General features: G+C 33.1%; 1 protein-coding gene across 1 annotated transcript in view; it reads right to left on the bottom strand.

Moving 5' to 3' along the window:
* LOC109392331 (adhesion G protein-coupled receptor L3-like) overlaps positions 1-22,874 on the bottom strand; it is a gene marked incomplete at its 3' end in the record, with an annotated part of 442,732 nt that overhangs the window by 58,036 nt on the left and 361,822 nt on the right. The window contains exon 6 of the mRNA XM_019660703.1: positions 20,500-20,713. Coding sequence (XP_019516248.1) covers positions 20,500-20,713 — 214 coding nt within the window. The remainder of the gene's footprint in view (positions 1-20,499; positions 20,714-22,874) is intronic.

The following is a 22,874-nucleotide window of genomic DNA, read 5'->3' as shown; positions in this document are numbered from 1 at the left end:
TTGAGAACCGCTGCTCTAGATGGTGCACATATCTTCAGTCTAAGTTTTCAACTGAAAGATAGAGCCTTCTATCTTGCACCCTAAAAGAACCTGAGCTCCTCTTTGTATCTCAATAAACAAACAAACAAACATCAATTGAATGCGTTTGCAAAATGCTATTTTCCTTTCGCATTTCTAATATTTGTCTCAGTTTCTGTTTCACAGTTTTGAATTTTTTTCCCCTCAGGTTGCTTATAACATTGACTGTACTTAAAAGTTTTTCCTGTGTGTGTGTGTGTGTGTGTGTGTGTGTGTGTGTGTGTACCTTTAAAACTGTCTATACCACTTCACAGTAAGTTAATGGGAACACTGTTTATACTGTTAAGTTGACCAGTGGAAGAATTAACAGCATTTTTACGTGCTTTGTGTCTGTCATATTAAGGATACCACCATGGCTGCATCAGAAGGACCAAGATTGGGAGGACAAAGAGACAAAATTATAAGGGCAAAGGTTTGTGTGCAAATGTGGGAGTTCAGATGCAGGGGAGCAATGGAGGGAGCCTGGTCCAGATCTGTAGGCCTTAGAGTCATCCATCCCCTTACTACATAGGCTGTTCTTGCATAGCAGTGTCAACATCTATTTTCCTAAGGTAGAAGCTTGGCATTTATGATTCCTGGCACAGCAGCGTATGTGGAAGAATCCTTAGCAATAGCTTATCTCTATGGTTAACCTGAGTCTGTTCATGCTATCAAGCCCAGACCTGTTCAGCATCAGTTTTCAATACCTATTTCACATACATAATTTATTGCGAATGGGCTACTGCCATATAGAAAACCTGGATATTTGTTGGATGTTTGAAAAGTAAAACTTGCATGTTTTGTATCAGTGTAATTTTATTAGCAAAAGAAAACAGCCTTTAGTTTTTCTTATACCTTTAGTTTGAAATCAAGGATCTTAAACTACCCATAATTTAATTGTATCACCACACCATAAATAGAACTACTTATGTATCATGGTGTTTATATAGAATAGGAATTACTGAGGGTGCATTTTCTTGCATTTACTTTGATTGACTCAAGCGGAGTTGCCAGATGCTTCTAAGAAACAGCATTGCATTATCTGTTTAGTTTTGTTGCAGATGCACATTTGCTATTGACATTCCTTATGAAACATCAAGCTCTCTTACAAAATAAAATGAACAATCTTTGCTCCAAAAGTGAAAGAGATTTACTTTTACGGATCTAAATTTGTGAAAAATACTTATTTTCTGTGGAAGTGAAAGTCATCATAACAGAACTTTAAAGGTTGTAAAAACCAGAATAGTTAACTTTTGACTTCCATTTTAGTTCAAGGCAGTTTCTTCCTGTAATGGAAGTTTTCTATTTTTTTTGCAGATTAATAGAATTCATGTATTGTAATACACTTTTTATTTATTTTTAAATTCATGCTGAAGGGGAATTTTGAAATGTTTGGTTATTGCTAAAAGCAATATATATATATATATATATATAAACATATATATATATAAACATATATATATAAACATATATATATATTTTTTTTTTCTTTTAAAAAGAATCATACCATTTACTATGCAATATCTAACTGGTTCATTTAGTATATGTGTTAACTTTAAAACAAGAGATGTTAGCACTGTGTAAAAACCGCAGCAATTACTTTTATAGTAGAACATATGGAATTGTTTCATTGAGTTTTAAAAGTGCAGTTTGAACAAGAGGAAAGGGAAAAAAAGGATCATTTGAGATTTTAGATTGTTTAAGACTTTTTTGCTAAGTCACAATATACACTTCGAAACATTTAAAATCTTTCAGCATGGGATTCACTAGTTATTTCATAGAGAAATGATACATTTCCCATTTTACCTTTTACAACCAATTTATTTCAGAGCAAAAATATCATTGATGAAAAAGTTTTAAAGTTATTTTAAAAGTTCTGGTTAGTATGAAGCTTGGCCTGTGCTCCCACATCCAGTTTCATTCATTAGCCTGACCTCAACATCCGGGCGAGGAGAGCAGACGCTAATATTAAGGAGGCATCCAGGTGTTCTGTCACAGGTGACAGCACACACTTGAGGTAGAGTGTCTGCACAGGGCTTTAGCATTCATCTACACAGAACAGTGATGAAAAGGTCTTAGATACAAAACATACCACAAAACTAAAATCTGAATTCAAATTTTGTCAGTGCCAATGATCTCTTCTTGCATGCAGGATCGCAGATTAGATGACAGGATATCCAGGGCCCTACGTGCTGCGAGACTAAAACAGAAGCATTGGTTTTCCTTCAAAACTGAAGCACTACCACATAGTAACAACTTTTTTGCCTTTGATTGGTTTGATTTGGTTTTTATGGGGGGCAGGGGGGCAGCAGAGATTTGAAAGATTCTAAGATGCTGAGTGTTTGTGATTGACATCTTTATTTCTAGTAAAGGGTAAACCATTTTATGATATTATGCATAAAATACTGAACCGCCTTTGGAGTAGGGGAAGGATAGTTTTGATTATCTTCCTATCATCTATTTATCTTGTTCTCTGTCTATAACATATAGATTTACCTCAACTGGGCATTCTACCTCGTTTTTAGGTTTGTGCTTTGCCTGGTATTGAAACCATTCTTAGTCATTGGTGCCACTGCCAGATGTCAGGAAACAGGGGGAAAAAAAACAATGAGGAAAGGCAGTTAGTACGATTGGTTTTTCAAAGGGATGCTCTTCCTTGTTCAATGTTTCTTTCTGAAAATATTCTGAGTGCTGAGAAAGGAACACTTTATTCCCAAACCTCTGGGTATATATAAAAGGACCTCCTTAAGTAATTCTGGTTCTAGTCTTATGGAGGAGGGTCTTCACCAGCAAAGGGGAATTCTCATCTTTCCAGGCTTTGTGGTTACTGAGCCTACCACGTGTCCAGCTGTAGTAGAAAAAGCATGGTGATGTACACTCAAAAAGAGCCCTGAAGTTTTCTAAGCTCCTAGTTGGATTGTCCAAGAGGCATTTTGGAACAGTAGTACTTCCTATATCTTCACCAGCAGCAAGCTTTGTATTCAAGCCCTTCCTTCTGACACAACAGTGTCTATTTCACAATTTAGCCTGCTGGGTGTAAAGATGCAGCTGGCTCCCACTGTGCTGGTTATTTCAGTAAGAGGAAAACGTTGGCGTGATGACATTGCCCATAACCCCTCCTAAAAGTCTCTGTTAATTACTGATGTAAACAGTGTGTGGGTAACGGTTCCTTATGTGGTCTATCAAAATGTTTTCAACAATATTGCCAGAATCAAATGACATTGATGGCATCCTTCTCTAAAAATCTGCAAAGATTATTCTTTGAAATATCTAAAATAGAATAGAGGAAAATCTACAAAATTCGATTATTCAGCACCAAGCCTAAAGGAATGATTTCTAAAGACATGCCCAAGCAATATTTCTTATCAATCCAGTGATATTTTCACGTCTCAAAATATAGCCTCCTGTAGGTAGACAGATAAACTCCTAAGTGGGAATTAAAACACTTTGAAAATAATAACCTTTGTTATATCTATAACATATTACACAGCATTACACCTAGCATTGCTATTTCTAGTAAAGGGTAAACCATGTATGATATTCCACATAAAACACTGAATTACCTTTGGAGTAGGGGACAGATAGTTTTGAATATCACCCCAGCATCTACTTCTCTTGTTTTCTGTGAAGAACATACAGATTTTCCTTAAGTGCACTTTCTTCCCTCATTTCTAGGCATGTGCTTCACCTGGGATTGGGGTAGGTACTGACTGGCTCAAGGCAGGGTTTCTCAACATTGACATCATCACATTTGGGGCTTGATAATTTTTGTTGTTGAGGGGTTGCTCTGTGAATTGTAGGATATTTTGCAGCATGCTTCACCTCTTCAGCACCCTTCCAGGGTGAGGCCCCAAAATGTCTCTAGGCATGGTCAAATATACCCTGATGGGCAAAAAATCATTCCCAGTTCCCAACCACTGGCTTAAAACAATCTATATATCCCACCCTCTGGCAAAGTGACTGCTTAGAGGTGTGAGCTCAAGCTGATCCTGTCAGGATAAATGGGTGTGGCTGAGCAGGCAGAGATAAAGACTTCTCCTTTGGGTACAGTGAGTCTTGTCACATCTCTAGCCATGAGGGGGAACACCTGGAATTACTGGGGTTGGAGGATGTCACCTTGAGGAAGTCCAAGGAAGTAGCCGACCCAGAGTTAGCACATGTGAGACAAGCACACCTGAATCAAGAAACTCATAAGGCCAACTTTTCCAAGGATTACTCATTTATCGAAATACTATACTTCTATTATTTATATATTTATGAGTATTTTTTATCGATCTATTTCATTTAAAACTAAAATTTTCTTAACAAATACATAATCTAACAAGTTATATTCAAAGTGATGCAGAGTGAAGGATACTGAACAACTTGCTTTAAAAAATATGAACCACTTTAAGGTACAAGTATGATGAAAAGCCTTAGCTATGGTAGTTTGTATTACGTGGAAATGATAGTGCTTCCACTCATCTGCTAAGAAAGACACAGATTCTTTTTTTTAATTCCATTCACCTCTGAAAAAATTTCCAAAAATAATTATTTTGCTTCCCCTAGATTAAAACTACAGTGGAACCCTGACAAACTAGCCCCTAACACCACTGGCAAAAAGTATAATAAAGAAAATTAATTTGGAATATTTATGAATCTTAGTATGTAAATAGGTGATTTCTAATATCATTTAGGGTCTAGGGAATTTAGGAAACATTAAAATTTAGATTAGTTTCAATCATGGTTATTCAAGCTTCAGGAACACAGTATCAAACATGTGCAAAAACTTGTTCTGCAAATTATGGTCAAAATTTATTGCTCTTTATGAAAATTAATAATTTCAGTTCACTGACAGAGAGCTCATTCATGTTTTCTTAAATTATGTTTAACATATAAATTGATTGTTTAGGAAAACAAATGTTTTGTGGATTTTATGGTATTAGAAATAAGACCATGTTCTATAAGTTTCAAAAACTGGTAGAATTACAATATAAGAATAATTTTTGCCAAGGCCTATTGAATAGACACTCAAAGTAAAGGGCTTCCTTCATGCCATTTGAAAGAAAACAGAAAGTACCTTTATTAGGATTGGCCTATTATTGGGTTGCTGGAAAAGTCATGATGCATGTTTGCGACAGATGGCACTAATTCATTTTGGGAAGTACTAGAAGTGCATCCATGTCATTGCTATGTCATTTGACAGCTGACAGTTCTAGCTCCATTCTAAAAAAAAAAAAAAATTGAGCTATTTGGTTGAGTTTTGGAGATTTTACAACAAGTTGAAGATGGAAGACCAAACTGTGCATTTTTGCAATATTTTACTATTTTCCTTCCATAAAGGAAAGAACACGCATCAAGCTTGTGAATAGTTGCATAAAGTTTACTGTAACAATGCTCTACAGGAACATCAGTGCCAACGATGGTTCACGAAATTCTGTGCTGATGATTTTGATCTCAATGACGCTCCTCGGTCAGGGAGGCCCACCGAAGTTGATGACAACAAAATAAAGGCAGTGATCGAGTCAAACCCATGTTACCCGACACAAGAGATTGTAGAAACATTGAACAGCCATCATTCAAGCATTCATGACCACCTGAAGAAGGTAGGATACATAAGCAAGCTTGATATTTGGGTTCCACATGAACTCAAAGAAGTTCATTTGATGGTGGGTATAAACATCTGCAATATGTTCATTAAATGTGAGGAAAACAACCCTGTTTTGAAGCGACTGATAACTGGTGATGAGAAGTAGACCATTTACAACAATGTGGTGCGCAAACAGTCTTGGTCTCGACGTGATGATTCACCTCAAACGACATTGAAAGCAGACATTCATCAGAGGAAGGTTATGCTCTCAGTGTGGTGGGATTTTTAAAGGTGTCGTGTTTTTCGAGCTCCTAACAAGGAACCAAACAATCAATTTGAATGTGTACTGTCGGCAATTGGACAGTTTGAATGAATCCATCATCCAGAAACCTTTAGAGCTCGTTAATCGTAAAGGAGTTGTGTTCAATCATGACAACACAAGACCACGCACAAGTTTGATCACCCGTCAAAAATTATTGGAGCTTGGATGGGATGTGTTGCCACACCCACCATACTCGCCTGACCTTGCACCATCAGACTTCCACTTGTTTCGCTCTCTTCAAAACTCCTTGCGCGGTATAACTTTCAATTCAGATGGGGCTGTAAATCAGCACCTTGTTCAGTTTTTCACAAATAAAGATAGGTCTTTCTATGAACGAGGAATTATGAAGCTTACTGAAAGATGGCAAAAGGTTATCAAACAAAATGGGCAATATATCATTGATTGTTCTTTGTTCTTTATATAAATAAATAACCTTTGAAAAAAATACGTTCTGACTTTTCCAACAGCCCAATAAATATTGACCCATTTGGTGAAAGATAAATCTGGAAAATGGAAATAATTAATGACATTCAAAATCAGAGAGACAATTTTAAAGTAAGAGTGTGATGGCATTCTAAAGTACTAAGCAACAAATGGGGCAGGGAAGAGAGACTACAGAAGTAAAGCCTGAGGTCTTGCAACTGAAAGAAGTGAAAGCCTACACCCTCACAACCACCAAAAAAATAAAAAATAAAATAAGGAAAGAAAAGAAATTCTGGTTTTAAAGGTAAACTTCATGTGCTATAATGATTTTCTCAGAACCAAAATTCTTTACCCAAAGGTCATAAAAGAATTAAAAATAAGTAGAGCAATAAATGTTTACAAATCTATATATGTATATATCATCACATATTTGTTTAGAATACACTGCTGATGTATTGCTAAAGACATAATGGAGTTTTTTTTTCTGACAGGAATTCTTTATGCATGTTTCTTTCAACTTACATAAAAAACAAATATTATGATAATCCAGAAAGACACCTCTTATTCAACAACAAAGGGTAATATAAAATATATACATACCTGAAGTCATTATAATAATAACCACTTTAACATTGGTGGTACACATGTGGGAAAAGACAGATTTTCTGTCCTCATTATGAGCATTCAATGCAAGTATTTTACTTCTAAATTGCTCAGAGAACCAATGTGCACCAAGACACATGGCTCGCATTTCAAGCCATGGTCAGCTGCAAAGACTTCAAAGCATGTACTATGAACAAAGAAGGTGAGGAATAAGTATCTGAAGAGTAGGCAGTGATTTCTAAACATCTTCCTAAAACAAATATAATTTTGGAGCTCCAAAAAATATGGTTTTCTTAAATAGGTCTATATACAACTGCCGACTATCCCATTTCCAATTTGTTTCCTCTTATAATTAGGATGTTCTATTTTTTAATTGTAAATTCCAACAATTTAAACTAATTTTTAAAATGTTGCCAACAAGTGAAAGATATACTTTTATTTCATAATAACAAATAGAAGTCATTCTGCTTTCCAAATAAACTGGCGATGACAATAGATTTATATAGTTACATTTTTTTAAAAAGACAGAGTAACTATTAACCTTAGAATAATAATTTTATCCATTTGAGCATAAGTATTATCAACATTAAGATAAAATAATTATGTCTGCTCTCTTTCTGATACAGAATAAAAAAAGAATAAAATAAATTGATAGGAAAGATATTCCTCTATTTCTTAACAAACAAGAGAAAAAGTGTATCTTCTGATTTCTTGAACCATTAGGTTACAATGTAACTATCTGTTTCCAGGGAAAATACATTGATTTTTTTTTCTTGAAATTAATCTGCATCCTAGAAATGCATACCATAAATATCCTATGCATTTATACCTAAGAAGTTCTGATTTATTTGTAGACGTGTGTGTGTGTGTGTGTGTGTGTGTGTGTGTGTGTGTGTGTACACACATGTATATCAACACTACTGGCATAATAGTTTCAAAGCTGCTGCTCTAAAAATATATTGAGGTCATGCTATAATCATCAAAACACCATGTTCTTCAATTATTTCCCACAATAAACTGGTACAGCGGACAAAAAGAATGTAGGGGATAAGATTTATGCTGCAACCTCTTTTTGTCTTTTGTTGCTTACATCCCCTGAGATGTTATGTATTTTACAAGTTTCATTGAGACGCATTTTTCTGTGAATGTGCAGGAGGCTCACATTTCATTCCAATATCCATGAGGGGTTGTGCTTGTTTTTATTAATTTATGCTTTTCCACTTTTTTGACTTTAGGTGAAAGATTACATTACACATAATGTTTGTTGTTATAGTTGTAGTGTTATTTATTATTTATTTATTTATCTATCTATTTATTTATTTTTATTTATATGTTTCAGCAGAGAACTTCTTCTAGAGGGAATAATTAAATATAAAGTCATTTGAAGGATTCTATGTTCTTTTTTTAGAACTGAACTTGGAAAGTAATTCAGAATCCTTCTATCTCCTCAGGCAAGGGTGATCCACTTGACTTCGTTGGAAAGGCAAAAGGCCTTTTGTTATGACAAATTTTGCAGAGACTAATTTATGGAGAAGTACATTTTTGTCACCCTAATATCTAAAATACCTACACAGAAATAATCTCACTGTCTAGAAGGTTATAAGCGGTAAACTGGTCTTAGGTATTTTTACACTATAGTCTAATGAAAAGACAAATATTTGTTGTTTGGGAGAAGTATAAGATAATAAAAATCAGTATCTAGAAAAAGTTAGAAATGTGTAGGTATAACATACAAAACTCATATGTAACATATCACATATAACAGAAACACTCAAGTGCTGTAGCATATAATCAGGGATTGGTGGGCTTCATGGGCATAATTCTGAAACTAAAACTAAAACTACTATTATAATGAAACAAAAATGTCAATATTACTAAATCAGGAGCTAATATTAAACTATTATCTGTTTTTTGGTTTTTTTTTAAACACATTTTATTGGGGAACAGTGTGTTTTTCCAGGACCCATCTGCTCCAAGTCAAGTAGTTGTTTCAATCTAGTTGTGGAGGGCGCAGCTCAATGGCCCATGTGGGAATTGAGCTGGCAACCTTGGTGTTCTGAGCACTGCACCTGCACTCTATCCACCTGAGCCAACTGGCCTTCCCTAGACTATTACCTTGAATAAGATGTTCACATTGGTAGAGGACTGTCATAAATCTTTCACATAAAAATAGCATACAATATTTGATAAGTAAATTCAAATATCCAGATAAATTAATTAAAGGTAAAATACACAGAGTTAGTTAGATGGTCAGTGGTGATAGTTTGGAAACATCGAAGTGTTGCTAAATAATTCTACAACATCAGTAATTTTAGCTGAAAAGGTCCTGTTCAGTTCAACTATTTTCTACTCACCTTCAAACCCATAACGATCTAGTTTCCTCTTTTTGCAACAATCATCTCTTCCTCTTGTCTTTTTTATTACTTTTGAAGTATGTTTTCTTCTTTTTATATTGCAACATTCCTGTAGACTTATATTTTCTAAGTATTATTTCCTCAACACACTCACAAATCCAAGAAACATATCCAAAGTTTTATTTTCATATGGTTGATAGTACTAATAGTTATGGATGCTAGCATTTTTGGAAAGACCTCAAGTCTTTCAAGCCAAAAGACACATATGTATATTATATATCAAAATCAGCCAATATGCTTGAAAAAACATATTGTGCTTTTACCATTTTACAAATAAATATGATTTACATATTTTCCTGCTACACATGTAATAAATATCGAATTTTACAGAAACCAGTGCCATTAACACATTTTTTAGATTAACAAATATTAGGATAATAGTTATTCCCCAGGAACGTGGGAAATAACATCTGTCTTAAACTATTCACATCACACATGATAGGATGATTCAAAACATATTACACAGAAAAATTTATTTTATTTAGTAATAGCCTAAATAATAAAGAAACAATCAATTAAACTTGTGTCTAGTATAGTATTTACTGAGGCAAATTTAGTAATATGTTTTCAGCATAACTGAGTTCTTGTAGCAAACAAAAAATAAAATCAAAATACAAACAAGAATAAACTGATATGTGTAGTAAAACACAGTTACTATAAAATGATACAAATAAAGATCTCCTTTCATTTTTATAACTTATTTAGTAAAAGCTTTGATTGTAAAGAGTCATGCTGTCTAAAATCTTGCATTTGAATTTGATTAAAGGCGGCTGGAATTATATATTTTCTCTTTATAAGTATTTCAAAGTACTCACATGATGTATTTAGTTTCTAACTCATGAGTCCTCTCTTGCCTAAAGTTTGTATGTTGTGACATCTATTTTCTTCTATTTCCGTATACCGTGCGAATGTCAACTTATTCCTCATTATTCTTAGTAAGTTCATCTTGACTGAAGTATTTGTGTACATAATTGTGTTCCCATGAACTCCAAAATTATAAAAACAATAACAAAATCTGATTTTACCAATTTTTTTTCTTCCAAAAAAAATTCACCACAAGTATTTAAGAGTATTTGCCAGGAAACTTATTGTAAAGGCAGAAAATGAATGCTATATAATTTAATAAGCTTCATGCCATGTTCTCATTATTTGTATATGAAAATGGTAACCAACCACGAATACTGTACATGTGTATAAGGGTAAACATACAGGTGCACACACACATGCATGTATTTTATTTCATTAATAGTTCATACTTGTTTCTTAGGTCAGTCCTGTTTATTAAAAACAGTACACATGGCTCACAAGGCAATACATTGCAGTTATCATGGATTTTGTACCTGGACCGCCACGGTTAAAATTGCAGCTTTGCCAATCACTTTGTTATTTAAACTCTCTTTAGTTCCCCATCAGTGAGGCAGAGATAACAATAGTATCCATTTCATGGGAGTGAGAAAGAATTAGGTGAGTTAATTCACATAAAGTGCTTAGAACGTTGTCTGGCCCATAGGAAATTCTCAGTAAATATTGCTAACATATGGTTATAGCTGGAAATATTTAGTAATACAATCAGCTCTGGTCTATCAATGCTTGTTTTTCTAAGAATCATTACATCATCCAAAACACCTTATAAACATAATTGATTGAAATAAAAAAGGGGTATAGTGGATGGAGAGTTTCAGATTCACAATAATTAAATTGTTTCTATCAAATTTGTGTAAGGCTGTAATTGAATACTGATAAAACCTGAGCCAAATCAATCCAATATTTGGTTGAGTGTTTTCATGAGAGGAAATGAGTTTTTCTCACCATTGTTATCATGATCAGAAGCGGTTTTTAACTATTCTTAAAACTTCATAATTTAATAATCCTTGCTATAATAAACAAAGCCCCAAATCTCTCAAATAAGTCTGTGTGTTGCTTTAAAATAATCAGCAAGCAAATTTCTAAGTGCTTTCATGATCTCACTGGCAAAATAGAAGTGATAACAATATGTATTTCATAGTAATGAGGAGGAATAAATAAAACAATGAAAAGTCAAATTCTTTACCAGAGTGTATAGCAAATAAAAAGCACACAATACATGTCAACAAGTATTATTAACAATAACAACTGAATATGTTCCCTATTTATTCAAACACCCTATATCCTAGATATTAAAACTCCAGCTAAAGGGAAACTGCCTAAATAATCCATCGGCAAGCAAAAGATAGTTTCCTAAACATGACACTAAATGGCTACACCAATCAATTTTGTAAGCTTGGTTTCATGGTTCCATGAAATGTTCACCAACTGCACACACCCTTGTCACCAGCCCAGATCAAGGCACAGAATGTTCCAGCAATCTTCCTCATGCACCACCCCCACCCTGTATGTAGTCATCCCCACCCCTCCAAGGAAAACCACTGTCTGACTTCTAACATCAGGGATTCAAACCTGAGGATCCTAAAAAATTGAGTTTCTGATATTTATAAGACAGGTAATCTCCATTTCGGCCATCCTTTGAAATTAGATCCAGCAGCAGTAGGCATTCCTTCCCTCCCAGCAGCAGCCTGGTCAGCAGGTGCCCCTGTCGCTTTGAGAGGGCACGGCTTCTCCAGGCCCACTTAGCTCTCCTTTGCTATCTCTCTACCCTGCTGGTATAAGAGCTTGCAACACTTGTGTTTTTCCAAATTTGTAACTTTCAACCACCTCAAGCCTTTTGGTACACAAGGTAGTATTAAATAAATAAATAAGCAAATAAGTAAATCAAAAAGGAAAATCATAAAAAAAATTTTAAAAAGCAACCAGATTGAATTATATAACTTGTGGATGGATTTCAATCTTTCACTCGTTTTTTTCTAATGCACTAAAAAAGTGAATACAGACCTTTACTTGTATCAACATTTATTCTTACTGTTTAAAAAGAAGAAAAAAATAGTAAAAAAAATTCATAGGCTTTGTACCTAAAAAGAGCATGCATGTTTGTGCTCTCATATGGTAAATAAGTAATTTCAAGTAAATTTCTTAAAATCCATGTAACTCATCTCCTCATCAGCAAAATGAAAACTGAAAGGCAGTCAAAATACTTTGGTACCTGCTCAGCCAACAGCCCAGAAATCTTTAAAATCACTGTAATGACAGAGAAACAGAGGTATTTCTTCTGAATGTCTGCTAAATATCATTATAACTTATTTCCTTCAGCATTCAGTGATATCCACTAAATCAGTAACAGAATCTATTTTCATGAACTGCTAAGTTCTTCTCCATTTGGATCTAAGCTATACTCAAGATAATTACCTCAAGTTTTTTTATCCTATATCCTCTAATTTTCAGAAGTTTTTTATCTTTTTTTTTCAGTAATATCTTATACATATTTTCCACAATATGTCAAGTTCTACAGACTGACCACAGAGTGTAAACTTATCTCCGAAAAGCTGGATGTGGGGAAACAACTAAGGTGATCATTTGCTGCAAATGAAAAAACAAACAAACAAAAAGGTTCTTATGTTGTATAAATCAAATGTGAAACGAGGAATTCCAAGTAAATCTATCTCACTAACTCTACCTGTATTAAATCCCTACTGGGATTACTTTGTTTAGCCTGTTTGGCAATGCGTTTAATAATGGCTAAATTCACTGGAGTTACCACTAACATTGACCAATTAAAGAGAACTCGGAAAATTTAAAGCATACCAGTAAACAGCAGCCCCGAACTTCTAAAACTCTGTTTTTATAAGACTGACTTTTTTAAAAAACAAAATTAAAATCAATGATTCTTTAAAATTAAAAACCTTTTTTCCAGTATATATATATATATATATATATATATATATATATATATATATATATATATATATATATATATATATATACTTATAAATTTAGTTCCTCCAACATTTTTGTGTTAAGAATATAATATCATGGCAGGGCTCTCCCCTGCCCAGTACTATTAGCCTTTGTTACACATTTCATTTAAAAATAATCTAAATTTCTATTGTTTAAGTCATTATATTTTAATTTTAAGCATTTTTTCAAAATAATTTTATGAAAGATTAATTTCATGAGTATCTGAACAGAAAAGGATGCACTAATTTTCCGGTTACCATGGATCTAATTATCATTTGGCTCTGTATTAGCAGGGACTACTATACATACAGATAGTATTCCCTTCAAAAATAATTCATTCGTAGAGAAAGAACAGATGAATTTAAATCAAATAGAACGAGTATTAGGCAATGTAAAAATAATGAAAGCACAACTTAAATGACTGATGTTCAGCCAAAAAGTAGAAGGGAAAAAAATTATATTTGCCAAAGCATCAATTCTCCTACTTTGTCTGATGACCTCTTTAACTCTTAAAAGCATTAAGGTTCCCAAAGTCTCTCTGTTTATGTGAGTTACACTTGTTGATAGTCACCATATTAAAAATGAAAACTGATAAATGTTTTAAAGTCCATTGTTGCCACTTCCTTGAGTCCTGCTAAGATGCCAGCAGGTTTACACACTATTGCTTTTGTAGCACCAGTACCTACATCTCATACAATGAAAAAGGCAAATAATATGTCACTGTTGTTATGAAAATAGACTTGACGCTCTGGAAATCCTGAAAGGACTCAGGAATTCTGAATGTCCATAAACCACATTTCAAGAATGGCTACACAAAAGGTTCATATCTCCTAGGGACCATAAGAGACAAGCAACACAACTCTCTTTAGCTTTTACCCTAAGCTATCCTGAAATATTTGAATTATTTAGTAAGCTTTTAAATTTCGAACTACACATATATAACATATAATTCCATTCAAAATTATACTAGTAACAAGGAAGTTTAGGGAGCATTTTAGCAGGACATTATCAAAATATATTCTCAGAATTGTAATGGGCCAAAATGTTAGCAGAGATGAGAGAAATGCCTTCCAGGTTGAAACTTTCCTGTTTTTCCATATTCGCTATATTTCAGTTTTGGAAATGGGAGTCATCTTCCTTTCTTTCTTAATTTCCTCTCCTTTTTTCTTTTCTTTTTTAAAAAATAAACGCACAGCAGTAATCCTTATGGACTGAGTTATAGGTCTATAGTTTCTATGCCTATCTGTTCTTTTTACTGCAAAAAAACATGGATTCAATGGAGAAGTCCCTGATAGAAGGAATTGTTTCTGATCTGGTACAATTTATAAGAAAAATGCAAGATCATAATGTAATGAATCTGTCAAAGGAGAACATTCATGTTGAAAAACTCATGTATAATACACAGTTATTGCACAACACTTATTCAGCTCTGTACATACAAAAATTCCCACTGCATTTCTTCTTCTACTGCTCTTGAAAGAGTTTTTAACTTCACAAGGAATGAATACAACAGAAACCAAGATCTTTTGTAAGCTGTAAAATCCCCTGCAGAGGTGCTGATATAAACTGAAATATAACTTTTTGGGAAAGGTGAGAAACAATTCTTTCTCTCCATCCTTTTTTATTTTTTATTTTTTATTGCATTTTCATGATGTGACTATGACATGTGAAAATATAATATTGCTAAAACACTGCTAAAAGAACTTAGAATACTCACTTAAATAGAAAAAAATACTCCAACTTTATACATTTAACATCTCTACTTGAGAGAAAACTCTAAGAACGGTATTTTAAAAAAAAATATTCATGATCTTTGGTTCTAAGAGAATTCAAAATATTTCAACATATTTACCTCCATGCCTCCAGAAATAACTGCTGATATTTCCTTGTTATTGTCCTCACTGAAAAGCCCACTAAATTTAACTTGATTTCAAATATTTATTTTTTAGCCTAAAAAATAATGCATTGAGGATAGGCTTATAGATGGAAAACAGATTAGTTATTGCATAGGGTGGGAAAGGAGATGGAGTTTAACATAAAGTGCATGCAGAATCTCATGGCGGTGATGGTCATACTTAAACATAAATTAAAACTTATTTATGGTGATGGTTGCATCACTTGGTAAATTCACTAAAAATAATATCATTGTACACTTGAAATGGGTAAATTATGTGGTATATTAAAATGCTTAAATAATGTTGTATAAAAAATAAATGGATTAATGAGAGAAGCCAGACACAAGAAGCGTATACTATGTGAATCCATTTACTTAAATTACAAAATGGGCAGAACTAATTTATGGTGTTAAAAGTCAGAATATGGGCAATTCTTTACATAGGGGGTATATCACTGGTACAGGGCACAAGGGGCGGAGGGGGGGTGTCTGAGGTGTGTTATGTTCTGTATTTTTATCTGGTTGTTAGTTGGATGAGCTTATTGAAAATTCATTGATCTGTATGTACACTTATGTACAATTTTCCTGTTTTATATACATATTTATACGTGCATATCCACAAATGCCTTTTCAATTAGAAAACATATGCAATTCTATGTAAAGTCGGTTGTTATATCACATATTTAAAATATCAGTCATAAAAAGCTGGAATGAGAATAACATACTATATCATATCCAAACTTCCCCCACATAGATGGAATTTATGCCCAATTTATAAGAAGGACTCCAAAGGAGTTTGTTTTGGCAAGGGAATAGCATCAAGCTAGTTTATCATTGAATTATCAAGGTTTCTTAAGAGCATGTGCCACAGATCTTTGGGGAGGGTTTGGGGGCATATAGGTGGGGGCTGGCCTCTTGCAGTGGCACAATTAGAAGAGATCTTAGAGAGATTAAACAGTGCACAGCAAAAGACCAATAAGCTTATGAAGCCATGACAGAAAAGGATGGGTAAACAGTTATTGAAGGGAAGCTGCTCCCTTGTACTCTTTTATGGTGTTCATCTATATCTATATCTATATCTATCTATCTATCTATCTATCTATCTATCTATCTATCTATCTATCTATGGTATCATTTTGGTCTCTTCTGGCTTCACTAATGCTGCATCCTTCCAGAACTATTGGGTTGTCAGAAAAGTCATGGTGCATTTTTGCAATGAAAAACACAGAAAAAATTTGTCATGACTTTTCCGACAACCCAATAGCTTAACACTTCCTCTCCAATGAACACTTCTTACTATCATTTAGCTGAGAGAGCTTTTTTCCATTTGTAACACTTCAATCAATGTAAATGAGATAAAAAATAAAATATTTAGGTGAACAAATTATATAATTATTTGTTTTTTTAATCTACCCCCCCATATATATATATAGTTTTGGGGGTGGAAAGCACATCTCACTTATTTATCCACAGAACTCCAGGGTAATTGTTAGCGTGAACCACATATGCTCTTACAAGTGTTGGTGGAATTAAAAATGAAAACACTTTCATTAATACCACGAGATAGCATGAAACCTCAGCTAAATTTAAAATGCAAAATTTCTGCAGTTGCTATTTACCAAGTCATGTTCATATTGAGATTCCCAAGCTATATGTCCTATTTTTTAAACTCTCTAAAGTGTGTAAACATAAAATGAAAACTCCAATAATAGAGGTAAGGAAGCTTTTAAGTGGCATGACAACACTGGAAAGCATATTTTTTTTAAGTTCATTGACACAAGGTTACATGAGGTGGGATTAAAAAATATGGTGAATGCTTAAATTAAAAAATATATATATATATTACAATAAAAGACACTTTGCCATTAATCCCCTCAAAATACCGCCCACCCCCATTTCAAACACACTTATCCCATCATTCTTGCCACTTTCTGAAGCAGTCCTGGAAGTCCTCTTTCGTGAGTATCTTTAGTTGCGCTCTCATGGCTTCCTCGATGTCCTGAATTGATTCAAAATGTTTTCCTTTTATAGTCATTTTTACTTTGGGGAAAGAAGTTGCATGGTTCCAGATCCAGTGAATTAGACTAATGAGGACACACTGTAATGTTTTTATTCGACAGAAATTGCTGTACCAGAAAGGCATGTGTCACAGAGGGCATTTTCATGATGAAGGATGAAGTAAAGACATGAAAGGGGGCTTCCAGAACTGCTTCAGGAAGTGGCAAGAAAGGTGGGATAAGTGTGTTGGAAGTGAGGGGGAGTATTTTGGAGAGGATTAATGGCAATGTGTCTTTTACTGTATTTTTTTTCTTTTCTACTTATTAACATTCACCATATTTCCTGATCACATCTCATATACCAAGTTCATTTTAGGTCAAATGAACAGAAATTCTGGCTTCTAGAAGCCTACAATTTATATAAGGCAACTGTCTAAAATGTGCTAATATAGGTTTATAAATGTTTAGATGCAATAAAGCAGATGGAGATGCTAATAAATGAGATTAGAAGTTCTCAGAAGGATAAATAAATGTGTTCTGACATTTTAACAAGTCTTTTAGTAGGATAATGAAAAAGGAAGGAAAGCACACAAAATTTGGAATCCATAGGGTGCAGGATGGCTTGAGGACACAATTGCATTTGAGAAGACGAGGTACAATTTGAATGGCAGTGAGGAAACGGGCTTCTCTAGAACTGATATCAGATTGAATAGTTCTACTGGGGGCAAATGTGGAAATCAAGTGCCACATCTTTTTTGATCAAGTTCCCAGTTTTTCACACTAAACTAACATGTTAGTATACAGTTTTATTTATGCATTTGTTCAATGTATATGCAAACATCTGCATAAATCATTTTTCATGCTTGTCCTTGTCTATGGCATCTGTCTAATTTATGAGGCTGAAGAAAGTGTTATAAAGCCTTTTTAACAAGGTTATGCAAGAATATAACAATAATTTTAATTTAGTAATAATCCTCCTATTTGGAGACATACTTAATAATCCTCCTATCTACAGATATGCTAGAGATATAGTGTTTCTAGTAGTTTAAATGAAAGAGAACACAATAATTTATCTAAGATATCGTTTAGAAATGTTTTCCATCATGATTTTTGTTCAGACATATTATATAAAATGTCCATATCATTATTTGTATGATATGTCCATAACATAACTTGCAATTATTAGCATTGTTTAACATTCTGTCATTGGTATGATAATAAATGTTCATTATAAAACAGCTTAAGTGGACACGGACCTCCCCTCTCTTGGGGGCTTACAAGATGGAACCGGATTTCTTGTCTCCCAGAATCAAAAGCATTTATTTTGGACAAGTGTAAATACAGTACATTTAATAGTCCAAATACAAGCAAGGAACTTGCCTTTGTGGAGAACTAACTGCAATTATTTCAGCGAAGTGACAATTCTTACTTGAGAAACCACCAGGAGGCCTTCCACAAATGATTTACTCAGGGTGCTTAAAGCAATTTTACTCTGCAGATTTGTCACTTTATAGTCACACCCCATATAATTCAGTAGCTCCAGAGGATTTTTTTTTGGCAATAATTATAAGATTAAGGGCTTATTTGGGGAGCCATTAATAATATCAATGAAAGGATTAAAACAATTTTAGTGAAAATCATACAGAGATCAAAGAGCTCGTGAAGTTAATACTTCTGCTAAGTTTTAAATGAAAACCTAATCACAGAAAAGCAGAATCTCCTCAACCCAACACTCCAAATGGATTCTAAAGAATTGATATTTGATGGTTTGACAGAGAAAAATAAAGTGCCCATTCCTTGCTAATCATGGAAAACCACCCCTGAGAGAACATTACAACACCTACATGCAATGAAATGATTCAACTTCTTTTAGGCATAACATCAGAAAATCTAAACAAAGTTGGGGGTATGTGAAATATAGAACAAGAGAGCTACACAAGAAAAACCAAATGCACCCAAACTAATATCAAATGGTATCCCTAATGTTAAAATCTCATTTCTCATAAACACTCACCTTAGTATGAGCCAGCATTTTAGCAATAAACAAACAACAACCTTCAAGGTTTAGACCATTATCCTTCAAATATACTATATCACAGATACTTTGATCTTCAGAAAACTGGCATGTTAAAATTTCTTTTAATAACTGATAAAATAGCAATTAATAAAAATAAGATATTCATTCTATCCACTTATTAAGCACACACAAACATACTTTCAGAATTTTAAGTATATCAAGTAGACAAGAGGTTAAAAATAAGGTAGGCTAGGGCCAGCCGAGTGGGTCAGTTGGTTAAGAGCTCGCTCAAGGGTTTGAGCACTGAGCAACAGCAGTTCAATGCCTGGCCCAAGCTGAGCTGTCGCTAAGCTAAAAAATAAAAATAAAAAATAAGGCAGGCTTTCTTAAGCACAAGAAAGGTAATTCTTGAAACCTACTGTTTTTGTTTTTATACTTCGATTTTTTTATTTTTACATATGCTGTGATTTCATCCATATTTTAACATATCCTTACACAATAGGAAAGAAAAAAAAAAAAAAGAAATGCCTAAACAGAAATCCTAATGAAAAAACAAGTTTACTAAATAAATCATTTATTGATTATTTAAAAATTATTTTATGAACAAATAGAAAGCATGAAGGCTCATATTAAATGAATGAGTTCCTCTCTGATTTATGAGAAATCACAGTAATAGTGAACAAATACTAAAAACATATTTAATATTTAGCTAATTTTTCAAGAAACTTGAATATAATTTAAACCTTTTATACTATGGATTACTATTGACCAGTCTCTCCAGAACTGAAGATCTGCATGATATTATATGGTACCTTAGTTTGTATTATTTTTACATGTAATATTTTAGAAAGCTTAAGGGTTTAAAATAAATTAACAAGTATTAGTTATCAAAAGAATATTCCTTTCATTGTTTCCAAGGCCAGCAATCTTTAATCAATAGTATTATACTATATTGTATTTTGATTAATAGATATAAAAATTGCCTGTTAACTTACTTTTTATTCTTTTTCTTACACTGATAGAAAATAATTGTTAGCAGTAAAGTAATTTTTCTGAAATTTCTGGAGAAAATTATAAAATTCTGCTTTTGAAAACTAAAAACTAAATTTATTTTCTTATCTAATAAACCCAGTTCCAGAGAACATAAAGTGGACTGTGAAACTTAATAAATAACCTAATAAATTTTAATAATTTCCAAATGCCTTTTGCAATTTCTAACATCAGGATTTTAATATGTGGAAAAGTTTGATATTGAAAAAGTAGTTCAAATTATCCTAAAATAACACAACACTGTTTATTATGTTCTTACACACAGATGAATGTCGAGAGTTTATATTATAAATGCACAAAGAAAAGAATATTAGAAGTATCATACCTTTGAGACATAATCTTATAGGCATCTGGGAGATAGCATCGTATGTTCTCCATCTGAGCAGGGTCAGAGTCACAGATTTTGTCATCAGTCCTCCCATAGTTGGCACTTTCAATCATGATGACATCGGTTCCCGGACAGCGGAGCTCAATGGGGTAGCTCTCACAGGAGAGTTCTCTGCGGACCACAGCCATGGGTATTGGGGCGCGGCTGAAAGCTACCGGAAAGAGGAGGAAAAAAAATAATAAGTCCGCTTTACTAAATACAAAATAAATGCACGTGTGTTGGTTTTTTCAGTGTTTAGGGTACACTAATACCAACGAATAAAGCAGTTACAATTCATAATTTTAACTAAAATAGGGTATCTCTCACTTCAGTAACTAGTTTTTTGGGTTTTTTTATAATTAATTCTAAAAATAGAAGGTATTTCTTAAAAACTTGATCTAACAGTTTTTGTCTTATAAATGGAAAAAAACACTCCAGGTTTTCTAAAACTTTGGCTGGTATGTAAGACTACACAGAAATATCATCCAATTTTCTGAGTAATATTCTCAAAAAAGCCTCAGGGGTATTGTGTGTGTGTATGTTGTTTTGCTTTTCATGCACACACTTGCCAAAAAAAATTGCACTGTTCTTGAATTTATATATACTTATTTAAATAGTCTATTTCAATTTTAAAAAGCAATTTTATCATTTTAAGTAGCAGTTAACATATTCTGTATACTGTAGGACTTAATTATACAAATAATGAATGTTTTTTATTGAAGAAAACAAAATGTACATGGAGAAAAATTAAATTTTCCTTCAGTTCCCTCCCCTCACATTTCCCCCAATGCCAAGAGGTAACCAGTTAATAATGTGGTAGGTAACCTTCCTATTAGAATTTTCTATAGAAAAACAGATAGACATCTTTCCTCCCACCACTCATTCTATTTTACTCAAGTAAATTTTACTGAGGGAATATCAAACTACACATATTGTTTGATACCTTGATTTATTTTATTTATTATTATTATTGTTATTATTATTATTTTTTTTTTTTAGCTGAGCCATCCTGCCACCTGTTGGCAGCTCAACGACAACTCAGCTTGGGCCGGGAATCGAACTGCTGTTGGTCAGAGCTTGCACTCTGGAGCGAGCTCTTAACCAACTGAGCCACTCAGCCAGCCCAATTAATTTTATTTATTAATTTAACAATGTATGATGCAAATATTTTCATTTCTATATTGTATTCCTCATGTTTTATAGATGCATTATATATATATATATATATACATATAAAAATTTTAATTGTTCTTATGTTAATGGACATTTAGGACTACCCCGGTGTTTTTGTGTCATAATAGTTCAAAGAAATATGACAAACCTTGGATATAATATTTTGGAAAAGTATAATGATACATATATATTTTATGATATATTTCTATAAATGAAATTGCTGGATGAAAGGGGATATATATTTCAAGTCTGGCAAATATCAACTAAATGTCCAAAAATTTTAATAAAAATGTATACTTCCACCAGCAGTACTTTTCAAAACTATGTATCATCAAGTCCTTTAAATTTGCCAGTATGATAGACAAAGGATATAATATACATATTTTAATTTTCACTATTTTATTTGTACAATGAAATATATTTTTATGTTTATTAATCCTTCATATTTCTTTTATTTCTGAATTGCTTGGTCACATTTACTCATAGTTCGCATTGTAAAAGTTCATTGTATACCAAGAAATTTGAAATCTGCTCTTTATATTTGTGGCAAATGTTTTTCTAGTGTGCTGTTTGGTTTTACATAAAAAAATGTATTTAATTTTTATACAGACAACTATCTATTTTTCATGTCACGTTTTGCAGTTTCATAATCCAAGGCTGTGAACATAATCAGTGCATTATTGGAAGAAAGTTAAATGTTTAATGGTAAAAACTCAACAAATCTTCTTTTAAATTGCATGTAACTGAAATCTTAAATTGTTTATTAACCGTTCAATAAGTTGATTTCCACATAAGAGAATCAATTGTAGAGATACATGACAGCTATAAATTTGCACTGATTGTTAACTCACTAATGTGCACATACACTAAAACATGCATTTAAATAAATATGTACAACTTTTCTCGCTGTCTTTTTACTAAGCATGTAATGTGAAAGGAAAAGAAAGGAGAAGAGAAGCAAGGAAGTAAAAAGAATGGGGGTAGAGAAAGAAATTTTTATTAGTATACTTTCACTTGAAACTTCGAGAAATATTGATTTGGTTTGTGAAACCACACCTATTATTTCAAAATTGAGAATGACATTACTTTCTACCACATTTCTAAAACATTTTGGAAAAACCATAACTGTACCATAGACCCCATGCATAACTTCTGAGAAG

This window comes from Hipposideros armiger, unplaced genomic scaffold (assembly GCF_001890085.2).
Source record: "Hipposideros armiger isolate ML-2016 unplaced genomic scaffold, ASM189008v1 scaffold_325, whole genome shotgun sequence".
Lineage (NCBI taxonomy): Eukaryota > Metazoa > Chordata > Mammalia > Chiroptera > Hipposideridae > Hipposideros > Hipposideros armiger.
The sequence above is the reverse complement of the archived record's forward strand: the minus strand, read 5'-3'. Positions and strand labels throughout refer to the sequence as shown.